A 19,146-nucleotide genomic window follows, 5' to 3' on the forward strand; every position below is an offset into this window, starting at 1 on the left:
TTTGGCCCATAAACACAAACAACAGTCAGGACCCGTTCCCTGACCCGAAGGCGCAGGGAAGCTACCCTCTCGTCCCCCGGGGTAAACCCCAACACACAGGCAGAGAGTCTCGGGGCTAACAAAAAGCCAACCCCAGCCCTCCGCCTCTCACCCGGAGCAACTCCAGCAAAGGAAAGTGTCCAACCCCTCTCAAGGACTTGGGTTCCAGAGCCAATGCTATGTGTCGAGGTGAGTCCGACTATATCTAGCCGGTACCGCTCAACCTCTGCCACAAGCTCCTGCTCCCTCCTCGCCAGCGAGGTGACGCTCCATGTCCCAAAATCCAGTTTCCTTGTTTGGGGATCGGACCGCCAAGGCTCCCGCCTCGGTCTGCCACCCGATTCACACTGCACCGGACCCTTCATGTTCCTCCTGCGGGTGGTGGGTTCACAGTTGGATGAGCCCATGTATCCGAAAGCGAAAGCCCGGCCACCAGGCGCTCGCTCACGGGCCCCAACCCCAGGTCTAGCTCCAGGGTGGAACCCCGGTAACCCTCCGGGCCGGGTACTCCGACTCCTTGATAGTTTATCCATGAAAGATCCTCTGAACCGTTCTTTGTCTCACCCTTCACCTAAGACCAATTTGTCATGGGAGACCCTACCAGGGGCACAAAGTGCCCCAGACAACATAGCTCCTAGGATCATTAGGGCACTCAAACTCCTCCACCACGATAAGGTGACGGTTCAAGGAGGAGTGTTCCAAACAAACAAAAACATCAATAACTAAACCTCAGATCTGTCGTGTTTTGACATTTTGAAGGAGAGAAGTGGCTGAAGAGTTTGATGTATAATAGTTGCATGGTATGTAAAAGTTGGGTTAATAAAAGAGTAAAAACGGATTTAGATCATTTCCAAAATTTCATTTTATCAGCCAATAATATCAAACAACCCAGTTTACCATAATATTCATTTAATATTCAATATTTGCTCAGCCAGACGAGGGGCTTATGGGAAATATAAATTATGAATGACCAACTTTGTCATAGAACAGGGTGGGATAGTCAAATTTAAGGAACTTTTAAGTAACTTTAAAAGTTTTAATATTAATATTATTATTTTTACAATATTATTGCCTTTCATTAAAGTTTAATCTCATAAAAAACACATATTTTTATTATGTTTTTCTTGTTGTGGATGTTAAAGAACACTAAAACATCAGTGTGTAATTTTCCAGACATGTATCATCATCAGGTTAGCTTTTCACTTCATGAATGGAAGAGGAAACATAAAAGCATAAATCTAACCATGACTACATAATCAGACCGCCGTCCTACTTGCAGAAGAAGTCAACAATGGTGATTGTCAGAGTTTAAAATATATCTGAATAGAACTGGAGTTGTTTCTTGCTAACAATGTGCTGGGTGTTCCAGAAACAGACCAGAGATAAACCATTACAGACTGTAAAACTGTCATAAACGGCATTTTAGGCCGCAGACTTTTGATTGCAATCGCAAGCTTTTGTCTTTTACTTATTCCTGAACCTCCATCTTGGAAGCAAACATGTCCAGGAGCCTCATTTATCAAGCTTGCTTAAGCCTGATTTATGCTTCTCCGTCTGCGTCAGTGCGGAGACACGCAACGCCATTATCCGTCCTTGCGTAGGGCACGCAAGTACGTACGGAGTCGAGCCCACTTTTTTAAACATCCGTCGAACGAGACGGATTACGCAAGCTTGTGATTGGTCAGGACGCCGCTGTTGTTTACAGCGCCGCCATTGCAAAGAGAGCCGAGTTTAACTAGCGGCAGACACGGAGAAGCTTGAAGAATACCTCGCGAAAAAACTCTAAAAACATGAACGTTTAATTATCCCGTGACTGGAGGAGTGAAAAGATGCGCAGCAAGCGCTTTATTTGTGGACGGAAATAACAGGAAACGTGGGTTTAGAGGTGGGGAGCGCATGAAGCGGTGGGAGAATGAGAGACAAATATGTCCGTGTTAAAAGTCTCTTATATACACAAAAAACACAAAATAAACACACGATCTTGGACCGATACATGACAGGATACCAAAGAACAGCGCTATGCCCTCTGTTGTCCTGCCGGGCAATTGCTTTGCAACGCTCTCCAGGAGACGGAGAAGTAAAAGAGCAAAACGCTTCCGTCAATCCGTGCGTGTCTGTCCCTTGCGGAGCTGACGGAGAAGCATAAACCAGGCTTTATGCACGAAACGGGGTCGGAAAACTGCGTAAGCAACTTTCCACGCAAACTTTGGGATTTATGAAAGAAAACTTAGTGGAAAAATGTGCAACTTTAAGTTGACTAAGGACCTGGCTTACGCACATGTTGGACATGGAGAGCACCTGCAGTGCTGCTGCTGAGAAGGATAACATGATGAATTCCTGCAGCATTATCACTTGTACTGCTTCGTTTTCACACAGAACAAGACCCCCACATGCACACACGTGCGTGCGCGCGCACACACACACACACACACACACACGCACTCCCTAAAACTCAGAATACGGAATGCAGAATATCAGCAGGGGGACAGATTGAGACAGAATGTCATGCGTCTGTTACAGTGTGTGTCCTGTCACTGTGACCCAATTGATCATGCGCCCTGGCTACTTGGACAAGGGAGATCTCCGTTTGTGTGTCTGGTTAGCGTGCGTGACTTTCATCCGGGAGTCTGGGGATCGGATCTCGATTGGACCATTGTTTTTATATCCGCCACAGATCTCTCTGAATAATTCACAACATTGACGGCTTCAGCAACGCTGTGCCACTCCGTGGATTTTATCTTATTTGTTTTGCAAAAGTACTTCCTTTCATTTCTCCGCCTCACCCACAGGTACCTCAACTTCTGCTTCTGTGAAATTGTGCTGCCTTGATCTGCCTTGATCTACGGTCGCCATGTCATTGGCGGAGCGCCGCAACAGCCGGCTTATGTAAATGCATGAGATCCACAAGGCACTTTGCATTGACCATTTATGGCAGTAAGTGGGCGTGGTGAGGGCGGGATGTGACTAAAAAGCAGCTGAGAAACATTCTCGTTAGTCTCCGATTTATGAAGCGGAGATTGCATGCAGCTGTGCGTACTTCATGTTTGATAGATCACAAACCTACTTGGCGTGAGTACATTTTTTTTGCTGAGCTTAAGTACGGATTTAGTAAGGATTCTACGCAATGTTTGATAAATGAGACCCCAGGTCTGTGGAAGGTGCTGCCGATTGGTCCTTACATGTTCACAGCTGCAAAAGTCTCCCTGCTTCAGGATAATAGAGAAGTGTTTGCTGTTTTCATATTGATGCCATTTACCATCAAAGTCCTGAGGGGTCTTCCCCTTGATGGGCCTAAGGCTTCCCAATGCCTCTCGAACGACTAAAACTTTATTAGTCATCTGTGACAACGTTTTTGGAGGTTTTTTCCTTCATAAAATTCAAGAGGAAAAATAGTGAGATTCTCCATTTCTTCTGAGTGGACCGTCTTGAAGTGCGGTAACAGGGAAAGAGCTTATGGCATTCAGAACCTCTGCTGCAGCAGTGAAGCTGTCAGTCCGCCTGGAATGGACCAGCAGCCTCCCCTGAAGGGGCTTTTTTATTCCCAGGCCTAAAAATGCACATTCCCAAAAGAAAAGGGCACTCTGTCATGCATTAGTTCACCACAATGACAATTATATTCTAATTAGACACATGCTAAAGTGATGGTGTGTATTTTCCCTGGCGGTAAGGGGCAGTACATACCTGAATCACTGCAAGCAAGCAGTGTTTTTGTGTTTGATTAAGACCTTACCAACGGATGGCCATTAGGGTCAAAACACCTGAGAGTGCAACCTCCAGCAAAACGACAAGAACGTCAGATGCTCCTTCATCCGTGGCGACGAGTGAAGAGGTACAAATCAGTAAATGTGTTTTGTCCTCACGGGCTCCTGTAGAAGGTAACGTGGTGTCGCCCAGAGACCAGATTTTTATGCTCATATGTTACGAAGCTACTAATTTTTCAACAGCTGGGCATCATTTCATTCATTTTCAACAACATTTCGATGGATTTTTCCAGAGATTAACGGTAAATGTCTTTAGCATTGCGGAAGACTTTAACCCTGTGATGCATAATGGTCACTACAGTGGACAGGTACTCAAAATTGTTTTATTTTTTTTAGTTTTGCTATTAAGCACAGCTGTTGAAGACTTTATTGCATTTGAGCCCCTCCATTCGTCGCTTCAGTAAGGCAAGCCAACATATTTCCTGTTCAGAATGCACGCTGTCCACTGAGGTGGACATGTAATGAATTATTAGTAAATTATTAAATGTTACAAAAAATATTTGTTGAAATTTGTTTCATTCACACCTGAAGATGAATGAAAAAAAATCATGGTTGAAGATTTCATAATTCATGCATCAAAGGGTTCAAATGATTTGACAGGTAAATGGCCTGTATTGTATGGCACCTTCTTAGGGTTTTACAAATCCCCAAGGCACTTCACAACACAATCACTCATTCATCCATTCACATGCTGGTGGTGATGAGCTACGATGTAGCCACAGCTGACCTGGGGTGCGCTGACAGAGGCGAGGCCTGCCGAGCGCTGGCGCCACCCTCCCTCAGACCACCACCAGATTTAGAACAGCTCGGCGGTGCAGGTAACAAGCCCTCGTGAATTATATGTTTCTGAAAGATAATTGTCAGATGCAAAAGATTAAAGCTTATGCTATTCTAACCCAGAGGTGATTGGATTCTGGGGGAAAGACTTGGTTAAGGACTCTTCAAACACGGCACGTTTCCTCCACAGGCCTGAACTTAGTGCTGAAGTGGGAGCGGCACCTGTCTGTTCCAGCTCAGATCATACGTCTTCCTGATTTCTAAGGCGTAAAAACGGCAGCTTTCGCTCCAAAGCCTCTGCTGGCTGCTCCTGCTGGTTTATTGTTGTGACTTACTGGGACATTTGAGTAGAACTGAGCCATGCTTAATGTTTTTAGCAACACCTGTGCTTTTGCTGCCATGACAAGTCAAAAGGCCTGCTGTGCATGAAAAGGGCCTGCTGGAGGAGATATTGTGACTTTCTTTCTTTGACTGCCAAACCTGAGGAGCGTATGTAGCTTCAGGAAGGGAGGAAAGGAAGGATGAAGTCAAGATGGAGGCCTCCGGAGCCTCCAGCAACCGGAAAAATGGAATTCGATTTGAACCCTTTGACATTCTGGTCAACTGTTTGGTGGAGCACAGTTTCATCCCAACTTGAGAAAATGGTCTCAATTGAACGGAAATGCAAAAGCAAACTTTTATTTTCTTGATGTGGACAATTAAATAAAAATAAAACAAAATATTCACCAAATAATAAAAATAACATGTAAAAAGCTCATTCTTTGTGAGTTTATTGCTAGAACAATTAATTTTTAGAAAATTCTGTAAACTCCTGAAGCAACTTCAGCTACAGTCACCAAAACTCCCACTTTAAAAACTGCTATGTAAATGATTGATTGGCTAAAATCCACAACCCAACATTACTTTGGCTTGGTCACCAGGAGGTCACCTCAGTTACAATTTTGCTGAAATTCTGCAGTTGAATTTTTATGGATGAAATTTTTGCTGATGTACTTTAAGTAAAAACATAAAAATCAAATACATAATTTCACAGCATGAAACTAAAATTTCTAAAACAAGTGTTATTGTCATGAGACTGTATTTATTCCATACTTAGTCCCAGAGCCCAGGTTACATCCAAATTGGTTAAAATCTGAACCAATCCAACTCTTGCATTAGATTTGGATGTCAACCATTTTTATGAGAAAAAAATTTGACAAATGATTACAACATAAAGTTAGCTCAAGCTGAAACGTGAACTAGTTGCTCTGCCTTGGGCACTAGGCCCCCTGGAGGGACCCTGTGTGACCGCCCCTGTCCAGAATGACCCAGCATAACCCTGGTACTTCCTGCCCTTTAGCGAACTGGTTAAAGTCAGAAGCACCTAAAGCCACATGAGGACTGTCCGCGTGGTCCGAGAAGGCGGTCATCTCTCCCACAGAGACCGAGGTGCCTCGGAGCTCCGCTGCCGCTTCCCTCTCACCACACGGTGGCCCTCTGGCTCTCCTTCTCGTCGCTCCTCCTCGCCTCCGCCACCATAAAGCTCAGCCTCCTTCCTCCTCCTCCTCCACAACCACCTCCGCTTCCACTCTTTCCTCCCGTCGACCCTGCGCAGAGCCACACACGGCCTCCAGCTCCGAGCAGCCCCGGTGCGACGATGGTCGGCGGCTCGTGCGCTCGCCGGCTGGCCCGCCGCTCGCGGTCCGCGCTGATCGCTGCCCTCACGGTGCTGCTGGTGCAGACTCTGGTCGTGTGGAACTTCAGCACCCTCGACTCCGGCGAAGAAAACGCAGGCTCCAGCGTGCGGGAGAAGAGGGACCATATCCCGGACAACAAAGCCGCTGGCAGCGACTATTTCCAGCGCGGAGCAGAGCGACAGCATCCTCCTCCGCCGGGGAGGGGCACGTCTCGCCTCATCCAGCAGCCGGTAAGACAGACGGGCTCTGAGCCAGGCTCAGCGGGGATGGAGGGGCTGGCAGGCGGGTCACGGCGTCCACATTTGAGTTGATCTGTTGTAAGGCCTGGGTGAGATGTTGGAGAGGTGGTTCTCCTCAACAGAAACTGTTGGATGTCTTAGCTCCAGGGCTGCTGGGCTGAATGCTCCCACTGTCAGGAGCCAGAATGAACACATTCCAGTCCAGGAAGAGCCGGAGCTGGGAGGGAAATTAGGAGTCAGCTTGCAATTCATTCCAGGGCAGAATCTTAGCAGGGGAGGCAAACCCTTCATAAGGTAGTGGAAGAGCCACTTGTCTGGGTCTGGAGGAGCCTCTACCTGTCCAGGTGCGTTTGGTGTTGAAGTGACCGGTCTGTGTTATCAGCAGTCTGGAGTTAGATCCTTCTGAGCAGAGCTTCTGGTCTGGGCCATCTTGGAAAGCATGCCACGTTCTTCTTCTCCAGAAATGTGCCCTCGACGCCGGTGTGGGCGCCTCTGAGAGCAGCAGATTGTGATGTAGATCCCCCGCGTGACAGTCAGCCACTTCAGCCTCTACAGACACACTTCACTCGAGAGGTGGGACACCACCTGCTGCCACCTCCACAGCAGAAAGTCCTGCAGCGGCGGGTTGTGTTCAACAGTCAGACCGTCTTTAACACAACAGATTTCCTCCTTGTTGAGTTTTTATTGGATGCATCGGCCTTTTCCTCTGGTCCTGAGGGAAATCAGGAGAAACGACGGCTCGCTGGGGTGTTATTATCATGTGCTGTTCATGAATCACTCACAGCAGCTACAGATTAGTTATGTCAGAACCTTTTCATGCTGCATCAACACCAATTTGTCCGTCTGCATTTCACTTTTAGTGTTTCTATTTGAATCAAATGTGACCTGTTAGGGAGCCTGGAGGCTGCTCAGTTGTCTCACTCCCTCCTGAAACTCGCCTCCTCACCCTCGGCCAAATACTCGTCACAGACTTTTACATCCTCTCGTCTCTCATTTGTTCGTGTTTGTGATTTGGCGAAGGCTGCCCAGCCCAGCCTGGGGGTGACGCATAAGCGCCGACGGAGCGCGCCTGAGAGGAGAGGAGAGGAGAGGCGAGCAGCAGTTTGATCCTGAGCAGAAGGAGCCAGCAGCTACGACAGGAGGATTTTTTTATGTGTTGTACGGGAACGTCTTTGGATGTGTCGCCCAGCAGGCAGCAGCTACAGCTGTCATTAGTGTTTGTCTCCTGTTGTTCCCTTTGACGGAAAGGCTGCTGAGAGAGCGCGGGCGGGTTTTTGTCCACAGCACGTTGTCACCATCATCTCTGCTTTTATCGTCTTCGCCCAAGCTCTGACTACCTGTAGAGCACCCGTGTTTCTAATCGCTCAGATTTTTATACATCTGTGCATCATCTTCTGTTGGAAATCACTTTCTCACTAGAGTTAGTTGAGCAGACCAGTGAAGGCCGTCCGGATGAGTGAAGCCATGCCCTCTGCGCTACGCTGGTTAGGAGCTTTGGAAAGCTTCGTTCTCCGAGCCCCCGAGCCTCACATCTGGTCATCAGCTTTCTCTTTCCACTCCCCCCAGCCCTCACATGCTGTCATAATACCCTTGTGCCCAGCGGGGGTTCACCTCACTCCTCTTGTAAAGACCCCCCATCACGGTAGTACACGTGACATTACCCTGCTGTACTCGTTTTCCATAGCATCAAGCTTTCCTAATGGTTTCCCACAGCCATGCAAACATCTGGTAGTGTGTAGTTTATGGTTCTACCGTACGGTAGCAGAAGAAGTCACGCTTGACCACAGATGATTGTAAATTATAATATACATGTTGGAGTTTTAGTACATTAAATGCTTTGTTGCTGCCGCTGCACCAACTAGAGCACAACCACTGTGCCTTGCTATATTTTTGTGCCTTACCGTTTGAAAGAACAGTTTTGCTCCCTGAGTGACAAAATGTTCCCGTTAGAAACAAACATTTCACACCGACAGTCCTTTAGAAGAGCACCTTATGCGGGTTTTTACACCTGGGCAAAACCCACAGGAGGCCACTTCTTACTTCTGACTGATCAAAAGGACAATCGCACGCCCTTATCTCACAGCGATGACGTCTTAACAATATTGAAACTACTTCTCACACACCATGCTTTTATTTTTACAGGACACTTTTGTAATCTTCAAACCCCGAAGAGCTCAAGTCATATTCTCCCTTTGAATTATTGCCACACGGGGTAACACCAGTAAGTGTTCTACGTTTTGCATTTAGGGTCCAGACTGAAATCCGTTATTGTTGTGTTGTTCCTACCAAGACCACAGAAGTGATTCATCTCAGCGAGCTTGTGATCACAGCTGACTCACACACACACACACACACACACACACACACACAACAGTAATCACACAAAAATATTACTGAACTAAAATTATACTTGTGCATAAACGGGGGGGGGGGGGGGGGGTCTATAAACACACATGAGCTCATCTAAGATGATCACATGTCATAAAAAGGTTCTTTTTTTCCCCAGACTTTTACATTTTTTAAGCAAAGGAGAAAGGTCAAAGGTCGTAACTTAACTCTAGTTACTGGCTTCTTTTCGTTTTTCAGCAACAGTGAGATTTTATTGTAGGGCTTCTCAAAGCAAACATGAAACATTTTCAAGGTGAGATTGTTTTTATACCTGAGGAACAGTTTTAAGATGGATTTGTAAAAACACAGTTGGGGGAGGGGGGGGGGGTTTAAGGATATTAAAATAAGTAGAGAGTTAGATTTGGCTTTTTAGCATTTTAGTCATCATTTTTATTCTTAGAGAAACTAAAAGAATAAACTACTGTGTTTATTACATTTTTGTGAAGCATCTTTGAGTGACCTACAAAGCGCTATACAAGTTTGATCTATTATTATTATTATTATTATTATTATTATTGTTATTATGAAACTAGTCCTTGACACCAGTGAGAGATATAATGAATGTTTTGATACAACACTGTTAATATCTCCAGCAACCAATGTTAACCATTATCTCTCTCTCACACACACACACACACACACACACACACACACACACACACTTTGTCGCATAAACACAAGCCAAGGACAGTCTAGAACGACAGACAGCATGAAGCAGATGCTGCTCAGACTTTATTCCTAAACAAACAAGCTTCACTAATTATTGCTGCTAATTTGGTGAAATTGTTTTCATTACAACTTTTCAGTTTCAGCGTCTCAGCGGTGGACATCGGGGCCCAGTGGTTAATGCTTCTATTCGTGAACCATTATTTCGTTCAGAACTTTGAGACAAGTTAGAAAATTAAAGTAAATACGTTGAAAAGGTACCGATGCAGCTACTGCCTGATCCGAGACAAAACTACGTTTGATGTATGAACCGTGTAAGAAAACCAAAGTGGCTCGTTAAAGGGGCATTATGGAAGTTTGACAGCCAAAACATGTATAGAAATAATAAATTTCTTCTTCATACATTCTCCTGCAATGCCCTGGTCCTGTAGAATGAGCCCTGGCATTTTTACTGTGATTGCCTGTTTTTCTGTAAAATCACATAAAAAGAGAGATGCTCGGGTCGAGCAGGCTGCTTCATGCGCGTTCACGCTCAGGCATAGCCCGTAGCATTTGCTATCCGTAGCTTTAGCAGCAGAGAGAGAGGTAGTGCCAACTCAGCGACTTTGCCGCTGTTCCAACGCCTAGTGACGAACCTAGCTACGTTTCTGAGGACCCTTATCTACTTTCTGTAGAACTTACTTCTAGATATTTCCTGCAAATTAGCAACAAAATAACCATTTTCGCTTTGAACCGTTCTTTGGTTTGACGTTGTTTCAGCTGTCATCAAGGATATAAATGTTACCGATACTGTGAATGTTACTAGAGTGTAGCTCACCTTGTAAGATGTCTGACTCTCGTGCAGATGACCTGGGTTTGACTCTGGATGTGAACATTCTTTATTAAGTTTCTTTTTTACATTAATGGTATAAAATTTTATTACAGTAAGATGCCCAAATTTTTATTTGAGACTCGCCGAACGGCATTGAATTCACAGATAAAAAAGATGTGGGTTCAACTTCATTTTGGAACAATTTTTCAAGCAAGGGAAGGGAATGATCTGAGCATGCAGGAGGACTGCCATCATAAACCTTTGTCGGCTGTGCTGAAGAGAAAGGTACAGAACCAAATGATTTAATTAATTAGCTGCGCGTTCTCCTGTCCTCTGTCCTCCGGGCCACACACACACACACACACGGAACTGTCTCAGCTGTTATTTTCATTAAGGAGTGTGCACGTACAGCATGCGCGCCTCGTGCACGAGCCTACATTTGAAACTGCCGTTACGCTTTTGGCCTGAGGGGGCAATCGCGAGCATAAAAATTCAAAAGTCCGAAAAGTCACTTTAAGGTCACCAATCAGTGGCTTATTGTGGTCGCCATGGTAACCCCACACCTGTGTTTCTCATCCCCTGACATTAATGTGGCAGACAGGAATGTGGACTCAAACGTGACTCTGAGACAAACCGTGTGGGACAACCAGATGTTGGACTGAGAGGACTCAGGAGAAGGTCCTGTTGGTCACATGTCAGTTTTGATCTTTCTTGTGTTTTTTAAGGAGATATAGCAAATAAAAAAACGTGGAAGAGCTTATCTACACCAGATTATGTCTGTGTATGAAATGCTTGGGTGTGTATTCTGCCTTCTGAGGGAAAACCGTAACTCCCATATAGCAGTAAAATGGGTTGTGGATGAAAGGAGACAGAAACACCTACAGTTTGATGTATTATTTGTATAAATACGTACAAACAAGGCTGTGGGTAGACAGCTTGAATGTTACTGTGACATAATTGCATTCTGTGGAAAATCAGCAAAAATACCCAAAATGGGGAAATTTTATGTCGTTTGAAGGAATTTTATCTTTTTGTCTTTTAACTCCTTTTTCAACAGCACCGTTGGACATGTAACTTACATGAATCACAAACAGACACCAGTAAGGTGTTTCTAAGCTTTTGCACTGACATGAATTAGATTTAGATTCTCCAGTTAGGAAAATAAAAGAACCCGCAGAGTTTTCGCTATAATTTAGTTTTTAGCTAGGGTCCATTAAAGTTGTGTCCGGATGAAGCAAGCTTGATTTATTCTAAGTGATCCAAAACAACGCATTAAAATAACGTTAAAATGAAACTAAATGTGATTTCAGAGAAAATTTATTTTCCAACTAACATATTTTTGGTCACTCAAACAGTTTGCCCACTCAAGAAAATCGGATGAGAAATCTCAGTTCAGCGCAGAAAGTCCACCGTTAGGCGACACCGCCTCTTTTAAAACCGTAACTTCTCACGAGAAACAAAAGAGCGCTGTTGTCTGGCGTGACATTTTTAATGGCGTCATCATTTTAAGGCCCACATTTTCATTAGTCATGAAAAGCTTTCATTCGTTCTTCGACTGAACCCTCTCTTCCCACCTTTCCACACGTCAGACTCGGTTCTTTCTCACATTTCATTCCTGGTGGTGTCGTTTGTCCCAGCACGGCTTCGTGCACCGGCCGCTGTCGGGTTTTGTGTTACATCAAAGCCACCTTTGCAGTGGTAATTGGCAGTTAAATTGTCTCTCCCCAAAAGCAAATCGTCTTGGCGAATGAGCCATTCTGCTTTAAACAGACCTTTGAACGTACGTAATTATAGTCCAGAAAAACAAACCCACAAGATATGCCGTGTGATTTGAAAATTCAAACGACCCAGTCTTTGCATCAACAACGTGTAATTCTGTAAAACCCGTAATGAGAGGAAGGTAAAGCACGTCCTACCCGTCAGTCCTTCAAACCGTCGCGGTGATGTTGCAGCTTCTTCTTCAAGAGTTGTTCGTCTGCGAGCGGCGGGAACGCATTCAGATCTAAAGGAGGAAGTGTGCACCTTGGACTTGAAAGGAAACTCCCAACCCTTTGATGTTGAGGAGTAATTTGTACACATGACACCAAGCTTCTCATTGCAACAGAAAAACATTTTATCATTATCATAGTGCAAGACCCTGTCGAGTTATTTCAGTAAGCCGGTCCAACTAATATGAAGACTGTCGGTGTGAAATCCTAAACCTCTGAAACTTTGTGCTGTGCTGTCCAGCAGCTCAAACACACACTTCCCTGCTTAGCACGTCTTCTAGCACAGGTGCTGAACGCATCGCGGCATGCTTACCATCTGCTTGCTGCCTTCTTTTTGTTTCTGACTTCCTCTATTCTTTGCTGACATTGTGTAACAGAGGAATAGCTCTTCAGCCGTCCGGCAGGTGTTACACCGTTAGAAACGTCCCTGCAAACGTAAAACACAGAGGAATGACTCACGTAGTCCGGTCAATTATATTGACTCTTGCTTAGGCGATGAGAGCGGCGCACCTTCCATTACCATATTATAGTTAATAGGGCAAATGTATAACTGCAGCATGGAGTCAGGAGCAAACACAGCCGAGGTTTTTAAACATCCGTGTTGTGTTGCGATAACCTGGTAAAGGATGCAGCCGCTCAGACTGGGCTGGTGCCTCATGTCTGCGTTTTAATGTGCATGGTGGTTGTTATTGTCCATAAAAGGAAAAGGATTTAGGCATCTCTGTCTAATTAGGGTGTTTTTAAATAAATGAGCTGTGGGCTCTGGTGTGAATGAATGCCTTGTGAGTAGTCCTGTTTCAGGAAGTCAAAGTTCGTCAGAGTTGGGTGGAAAATGACTAAATTATGAGTCTTACTCATTAATATTCATGATGTGGAAACATCTCTCCTCTGATTGGCTAACAGCAACACCTCTCTTCTTCCTTGGGTAAATAGACAACGTTGATGTCTTACCTTGTCAGTGTTAGAGGGTCCACCGTGGGACTGGGAGATCAGGGTTCGAATCCCTGTCGGGTCATACCAAAGAGCTTAACCAAATGGGACTCAATGCCTCCCTGCTTGATACTCAGCTTTAAGGGGTTGGATTGGGGGGGGGGGGGGGGGGGGCACCAAATGGTTCCAGAGCGCAGCCACAGCTGCAGCTCACCGAGTCGTACCAAAGACTTTGGAAAAATGAGACCCAATGCCTCCCTGCTTGACACTCAGCATTAAGGGGGTTGGATTGGGGGGTTAAACCACCAAATGGTTCCCGAGCGCGGCTGTGTCTGCAGCTCACCGCTCCCTGGGGATGGGTCAAATGCGGAGAACAAATTTCGCACACACACCTGTGTGTGTGACAACTAATGGGACTTTAACCTCTCCCACGGGAATGGGTCACATACGGAGATGAGCCCTTTAAGGTGAGCGTTTGGTTCTCACTTGGACAGAATGTCCCTGTGAAGGACTGGCGTCCCGTCCAGGGTGTCCCCTCCTCTTGCCCAGTGACTGCTTGAGTAAGCACCATCTCCCCATCACCCTACTGAGGAACAAGCAGTTAAGATGATGAGTGAGTTATCTCACTGCACCAGCTTGGCTTTAGATTGTAGATTAAATAAATGACAGACTGTACGATTTCCTGCCAGACGAACTGGGTCAAGAGTATGTGACACAGATATCAGACCAACAGTAACAGGAAAGCAAGCGCTGGCGTTAAAGATATTGGACATAGGAACAGTGATGGTTCTACATCAGAGGCTCTCAATAGGTGGCCCGGCCCGCGAAACTCCTCTCTCTAGCCCCCGGACCCCCCAAACCCCCCGGACCAGACTGTCAACTCATAGAAATTGTTTTGCGTGGCCCTTGGCCACTTGTGCTTGAGTACCGCTGGTCTAGATGCACTTATGGTTGTTAAAGACGTCACTCTCAACATTGCTTACGCTTATAGAGCATACCTGAAGCTCCTCTGTGTTTGTCGTAGGTCTACTTTGGTTGTGAGAGACCTGAATTCTGTCTCACTGAATGACCCCAAACTACCATTTCAAGTTACTTTAGCTAATTTTGCAAAAGCTTCTGAACTTTATTTGAATTTTACACCTAAAATAAAAAATGCTAAACACAATGAATGAACTGCAGCTACAATAAATGACAGAAGAACCACATTTTTTAACCGATGTCCTACTTTGAGTACTTTACCTTCATCGTGCTTCTATTGGGCCACCGTTGGCATCCCGATGACATTTGTCTCCTTTTTATTCCTGAGCAGCATTTTGTTGAAAAATATTCACAGATGTAGTGTTCTGATAATAGTGGACGAGTGTTCTGTCAGAAATGTCAGCTCTAAATTACGCTGAGATGTGATAAAGGTCACGACATTTTGTCCCTCGTGTTGCCTTCAGGATCCACACCTTCTTCGTGTTTCTGATTTTCTTTTCTTTGCAGGTGTTTTCCTGATGCACCTTTCTGATTAACCCATTGGAATCTGTGTGTTTTGTGCTCAGCGTGAAGCCTTTGTAGGTCTGATCTGTAAAATCAAAGAGCATCATTACAGTAAGCTCATCATTACCAGCAGAGTTGCATCGCTCTGTAAACATGCACACACCCCAGCCATCTCTCCTTCCTCTCATCCTCCTCAGCCATTGTTACAGATGGTTTCATTCACCAACACATTAATAAGGCATCATCCAGAAGAATGAAGCTATATAATACCTAGCGATGCCAATAATCCCGCAGGTAAGAGGCTTAGCAGACACACACAGACGAGATAGGAGGTTCACGGTGTAGCTGATGGATGGGGGTTTGGGGTGAGTTAGTTTTGTCTGAAGTTGGGCATCCATGTTGATATTTAGTGCAGAGCTAACACAAGAACAAACTCACAAATCCTTGTGAGAACGTGATTTTGAGCCAGGCCTTCAGCATGTGGAGGGTTTTTAGACCCGTGACTTCCAGAATGATCTCTGACTGTAGTTATAGCAGCAGATTTATGCCAAACCCACACATGTCCTACAGGAATATTTATGAGTAGCATAATAAATTCAGCTGAAAAGGAACTTTTTCTCATTTATTTGTGTGACTTAGTTTTGGAATTTGATCTGATCAGTAGCTCAGTTTTCAGTTTGTTTTTGGGTTAAGCTCTGAAGTTTAGCTCAATACAACAGACACTAGGCGGTTGTTGTGGTCGGCCCTTGTACTAGGAAGTAGCACGAGTAGTCAAGGGGTGTTTCTCAATGCCAAGGAACCTTGCCTTGATGTCTTGGCCCCGCCACGGTTGCCTAGGAGATACGTCATCGGGAGCCAAGGCATGTTCCAAGGTTTGTGTTCTACAGAGGCGTGTGTTCTCCGTTTGTTAGCCGTTTAGCTAGCTGAGCAAGGATACACAGGAGGTGTCTTGTAGCCTAGCCTTGGTCAAAAATTACCCGGAATACACCGCAGTATTTTCAAAAAGACTTTTACCGATACCGATTATGCTTGCTTAGTATGAGGATTGCTGTAAAGACACTGACACTAGTCAGTGACTTGATGCAATTTGCTAGCGTTCCTTATATAGGAAACATTATTTCTGATTGGCATAATGAACTGACCTGAACTGGAATGTTTATTATGTGAAGTGCCTTGAGACGACTCTTGTCGTGAGTTGGCGCTATATAAATAAACTTGAATTTAATTGAAATTGAATCGATACTGGTATTGGTATTGGTATCGGTATCAGTGCCGATACCAATACCAGTATCGTATCGGTGCATCCCTAGATTTAAGGACAGTAAAAACCTATTTGCTCCTACCTTAGCGCTTAGTGGCGGTTGCTCTGACTGGTCAAATATATTACTGAGATGTAGAATTTGTTTTATTTTCCTGGTTTGCCGCCATCCGGGCAGCGCTTGGTGACGCTGATATCTCACACTGAAAAAAAAGTAAAAAGTTTAGATTTATTTTCTGTTGTAGATTTTACATACTCGTTCAAGCAGACAGCACCATCTAGAGGTGGAGAATGCATCTTACGCCCTTCTCCCGACTTCTGTGCTCGGGACTGAAGGCAAAGCCTCTGGTTCGTGAACGTGTATCTCTACAGAGTTAAAACAACAATTATTCTCACACCAGGCTGTTTATTCCTACTCTTATATGTTTTCATGTATAAATTACATCTGTATAATTTTTATAGACTTATTTGTTCATTAAACTTTCACACGCCCTGTGACTCACACACGTCAGCAGAGGTCTAACGCCATTGGCTAATGCTCAGGTCCAGTTGCATGGGGCTCTACGGAACGAGGGCGGGCTTAGCAAAAATAATTAGACATGCCTACATAAAATCACAGCACTGGGTAGGACTACCACTTTACGGATTTATGCACCTGAAAAGGTGGAAAGCTGCTTTTCACTTTAAAATGAGCGTTTTGGAGAGGTTTTAAGATTATGATTAACATTATTAAGCACGTCCTCATATCTAACTAATGGTTGCTGTGACTTACTCGTAGAAGCGTTTGAATGCTCCCTGACATTAAAACATGGACGTTACTGCAGCTAAAACACAGCTCGACTCTAATGTTCAGCCGTGCAACGCGGTGTAATTAGCATGACAGTCAGCTGCTGAAGGGGGGCTTTCGTACTTCTCGTGTGACGGTGGACAGAATATTTCACCGATCTGGTGTTTTTTTCCCCTAATGGCACAAAAACATGTAAATGTGTTTTCTTTACGCTGGGAGGATGTGGGTCGTTTAGAAGGAAGTGGCAGCCACATGTCTTCTACGGCTCGGGCTTTGATGAGTGTTTACAGTTAATCTAACACGTCCCGCTTGTATTCTTCCTCCTGAATAGACCTCTGTAGTGGATCATTAGACAGTTTGGAGTGGTCTTGTCTTTCCGTGATAATGATCGCATCTTACTGAGGGAAGCACAGCTGACTGCCCTCTCCTCTGAAGTCATCGCCGCCGCGTCGCCTCATTCTGCTCATACAGAATGGAAATGCACACGATCACGTAATCAAACCCACGCAGACTAATGACACCGAGCATAAGACGCTGCCTTTCCCTTTCTTCCTGAATGCATCTTACGCTAATCTCAACAACGAGTTCTTCTCATGAGATGGGGAGGATCTGTGGCAGACAGACTCTAGTGAAGACACGGGGCGATGACGCGTCACCCGAGCAGAGATAAGTGCGATCCGGCCTGTCGGGGAAAGCTTTTGCTCTTCCAGTCCTGTGGAGCAGGAGCAGAGGAGCTGACAGCGGTGCTTTTCTTCCTCGTCCTTCTCCTCCATCTTTCTTCTTCTCACCGCTGGAGCTGAATGCCAGGAAGCCCAGAAGACTTGTCTCAGTGATTAAGACAGAGAGCGAGAATAGAAGAAGAAAGGCAGAGAAAGAGAGACATATATGTAAGTCAGAAGAAAGCAGGAGGAGGGAAAGGAAAGAAAAGATAAATGTCTCATCCCTTCCACAAATCCGGTGTTGACTCAAATCCCGGCGTAATCCTCGGGGGAACCCGGTTTGGTTTGAAGGCTTGTTAGTTGAGATGGGGTCGGACTGGCAATGACTTTGTGGTTGAACGCTTTAACTGGAAATGGTTCCTGCTCACTCAGGGATCAGATGTAATGTTCTCCTCTGTTGGGGAAGGTTACTATTCAGACGTAAGCTGGTGTCATGACACCATTCAGCTGGTTTACACAGAAGCTCCGATTGGGATTAGATGAAGCACAACTGATAAAACCGAATAACCCAAACTCTATTTCAGGATTTTTGTAGCCTTCAGGAACAAACGTTTTCCTTTAGATAATTATTGCTGAACTCTGATATCAAGTTATCCCTCTAGTGTCCTTCATTCATGATTATGGTTTAAATGTTTCCCAGTGAAAAGTGACAGCCCTTTAGGAATAAACCAGAAGTTAGATCTTATAATACTGCCAGATCAGGAGGGTGACTGGGCTGCCTGGAAAAGGCTTTTCCCCTCGTGTCTACCTCCAGGGAACATGGTGACAGACTCAACTTCTCTTAGGGCTGAAATGTCCCTTTAAAGTCAAGAGCATTGGTGAGTTTATGTTGCTGTCCGTGGTTCGTGGTTTCTTCTTGTGTCCTGAATCAGTAAATGGACCAAATCAGGCGCCAGAGCCAAAGTAAACAGAATGTTACAAATAAACATGTTTGCATAATAGGCAGATGCTCACTTCCTGTCAGGGTTAGCCACACGACTGCTGATCACATCAAATATTAAATTAGCCTTTTGAATCTGACCATCGCCCTTTAGTGTACACACTTACCCCGGCTTTCCACAGTAGCCGTCAGCAGCACGTTACTGCAGCAGCACGTCATAGCTGCTGATAGGAACCGCTGTGGTCAACAGAACCTTTTCCACTGGAGCCGTCAGCAGCGCGAGTCGGCCGCGTCTCAGGAGCAGCATGTCGCGGCCTTTACGCGCCGGTTCTATTTCCTACGCGCGACGCCTCTGAAACGGGTCAAGTTCGACATTTTTGGGGAAGGAAAGACAGGAAATCGGACGCGGAAATGGAGAGAAGCTCCCGAGATTTTCAGAATAAAGAACGTACTGCCTTCCGGTTGCTTTACTTTAAAAAAGGTTACTAACTGTGCGGCCCCGTGAGAAGTTATCACCTAGCTAGCGGTCTCCTTTGTTTTTCAGGTCCGTATTGGCGATTATAAAACGGACAGAACATAAAACACAAATCTTTTGGAGCCATGTTGTAGTTTTCTCCTGCTTGTTGTTGTGTTTACTGACGAAGTCACTCGTGTGACTTCATGCTCGGTCGGTGACAGCTGCCCCCCTGCTGCTTCGCGTCTCGTGGGAAGGGCCAAGCAGCAGCTTACGCGAGCAAGACGTGCT

At 45.3% G+C, this 19,146-nt stretch overlaps 1 protein-coding gene across 1 annotated transcript in view; it reads left to right on the forward strand.

The window, feature by feature from the left end:
* Window positions 1-5,945: 5,945 nt before the first annotated feature.
* Window positions 5,946-19,146, forward strand: part of xylt1 (xylosyltransferase I) — a 131,413-nt gene continuing 118,212 nt past the window's right edge. Inside the window, exon 1 of the mRNA XM_015970805.3 lies at window positions 5,946-6,483. Coding sequence (XP_015826291.3) covers window positions 6,214-6,483 — 270 coding nt within the window. The 5' untranslated portion in view covers window positions 5,946-6,213. The remainder of the gene's footprint in view (window positions 6,484-19,146) is intronic.

The sequence above is a fragment of the Nothobranchius furzeri genome, chromosome 6 (assembly GCF_043380555.1).
Source record: "Nothobranchius furzeri strain GRZ-AD chromosome 6, NfurGRZ-RIMD1, whole genome shotgun sequence".
Lineage (NCBI taxonomy): Eukaryota > Metazoa > Chordata > Actinopteri > Cyprinodontiformes > Nothobranchiidae > Nothobranchius > Nothobranchius furzeri.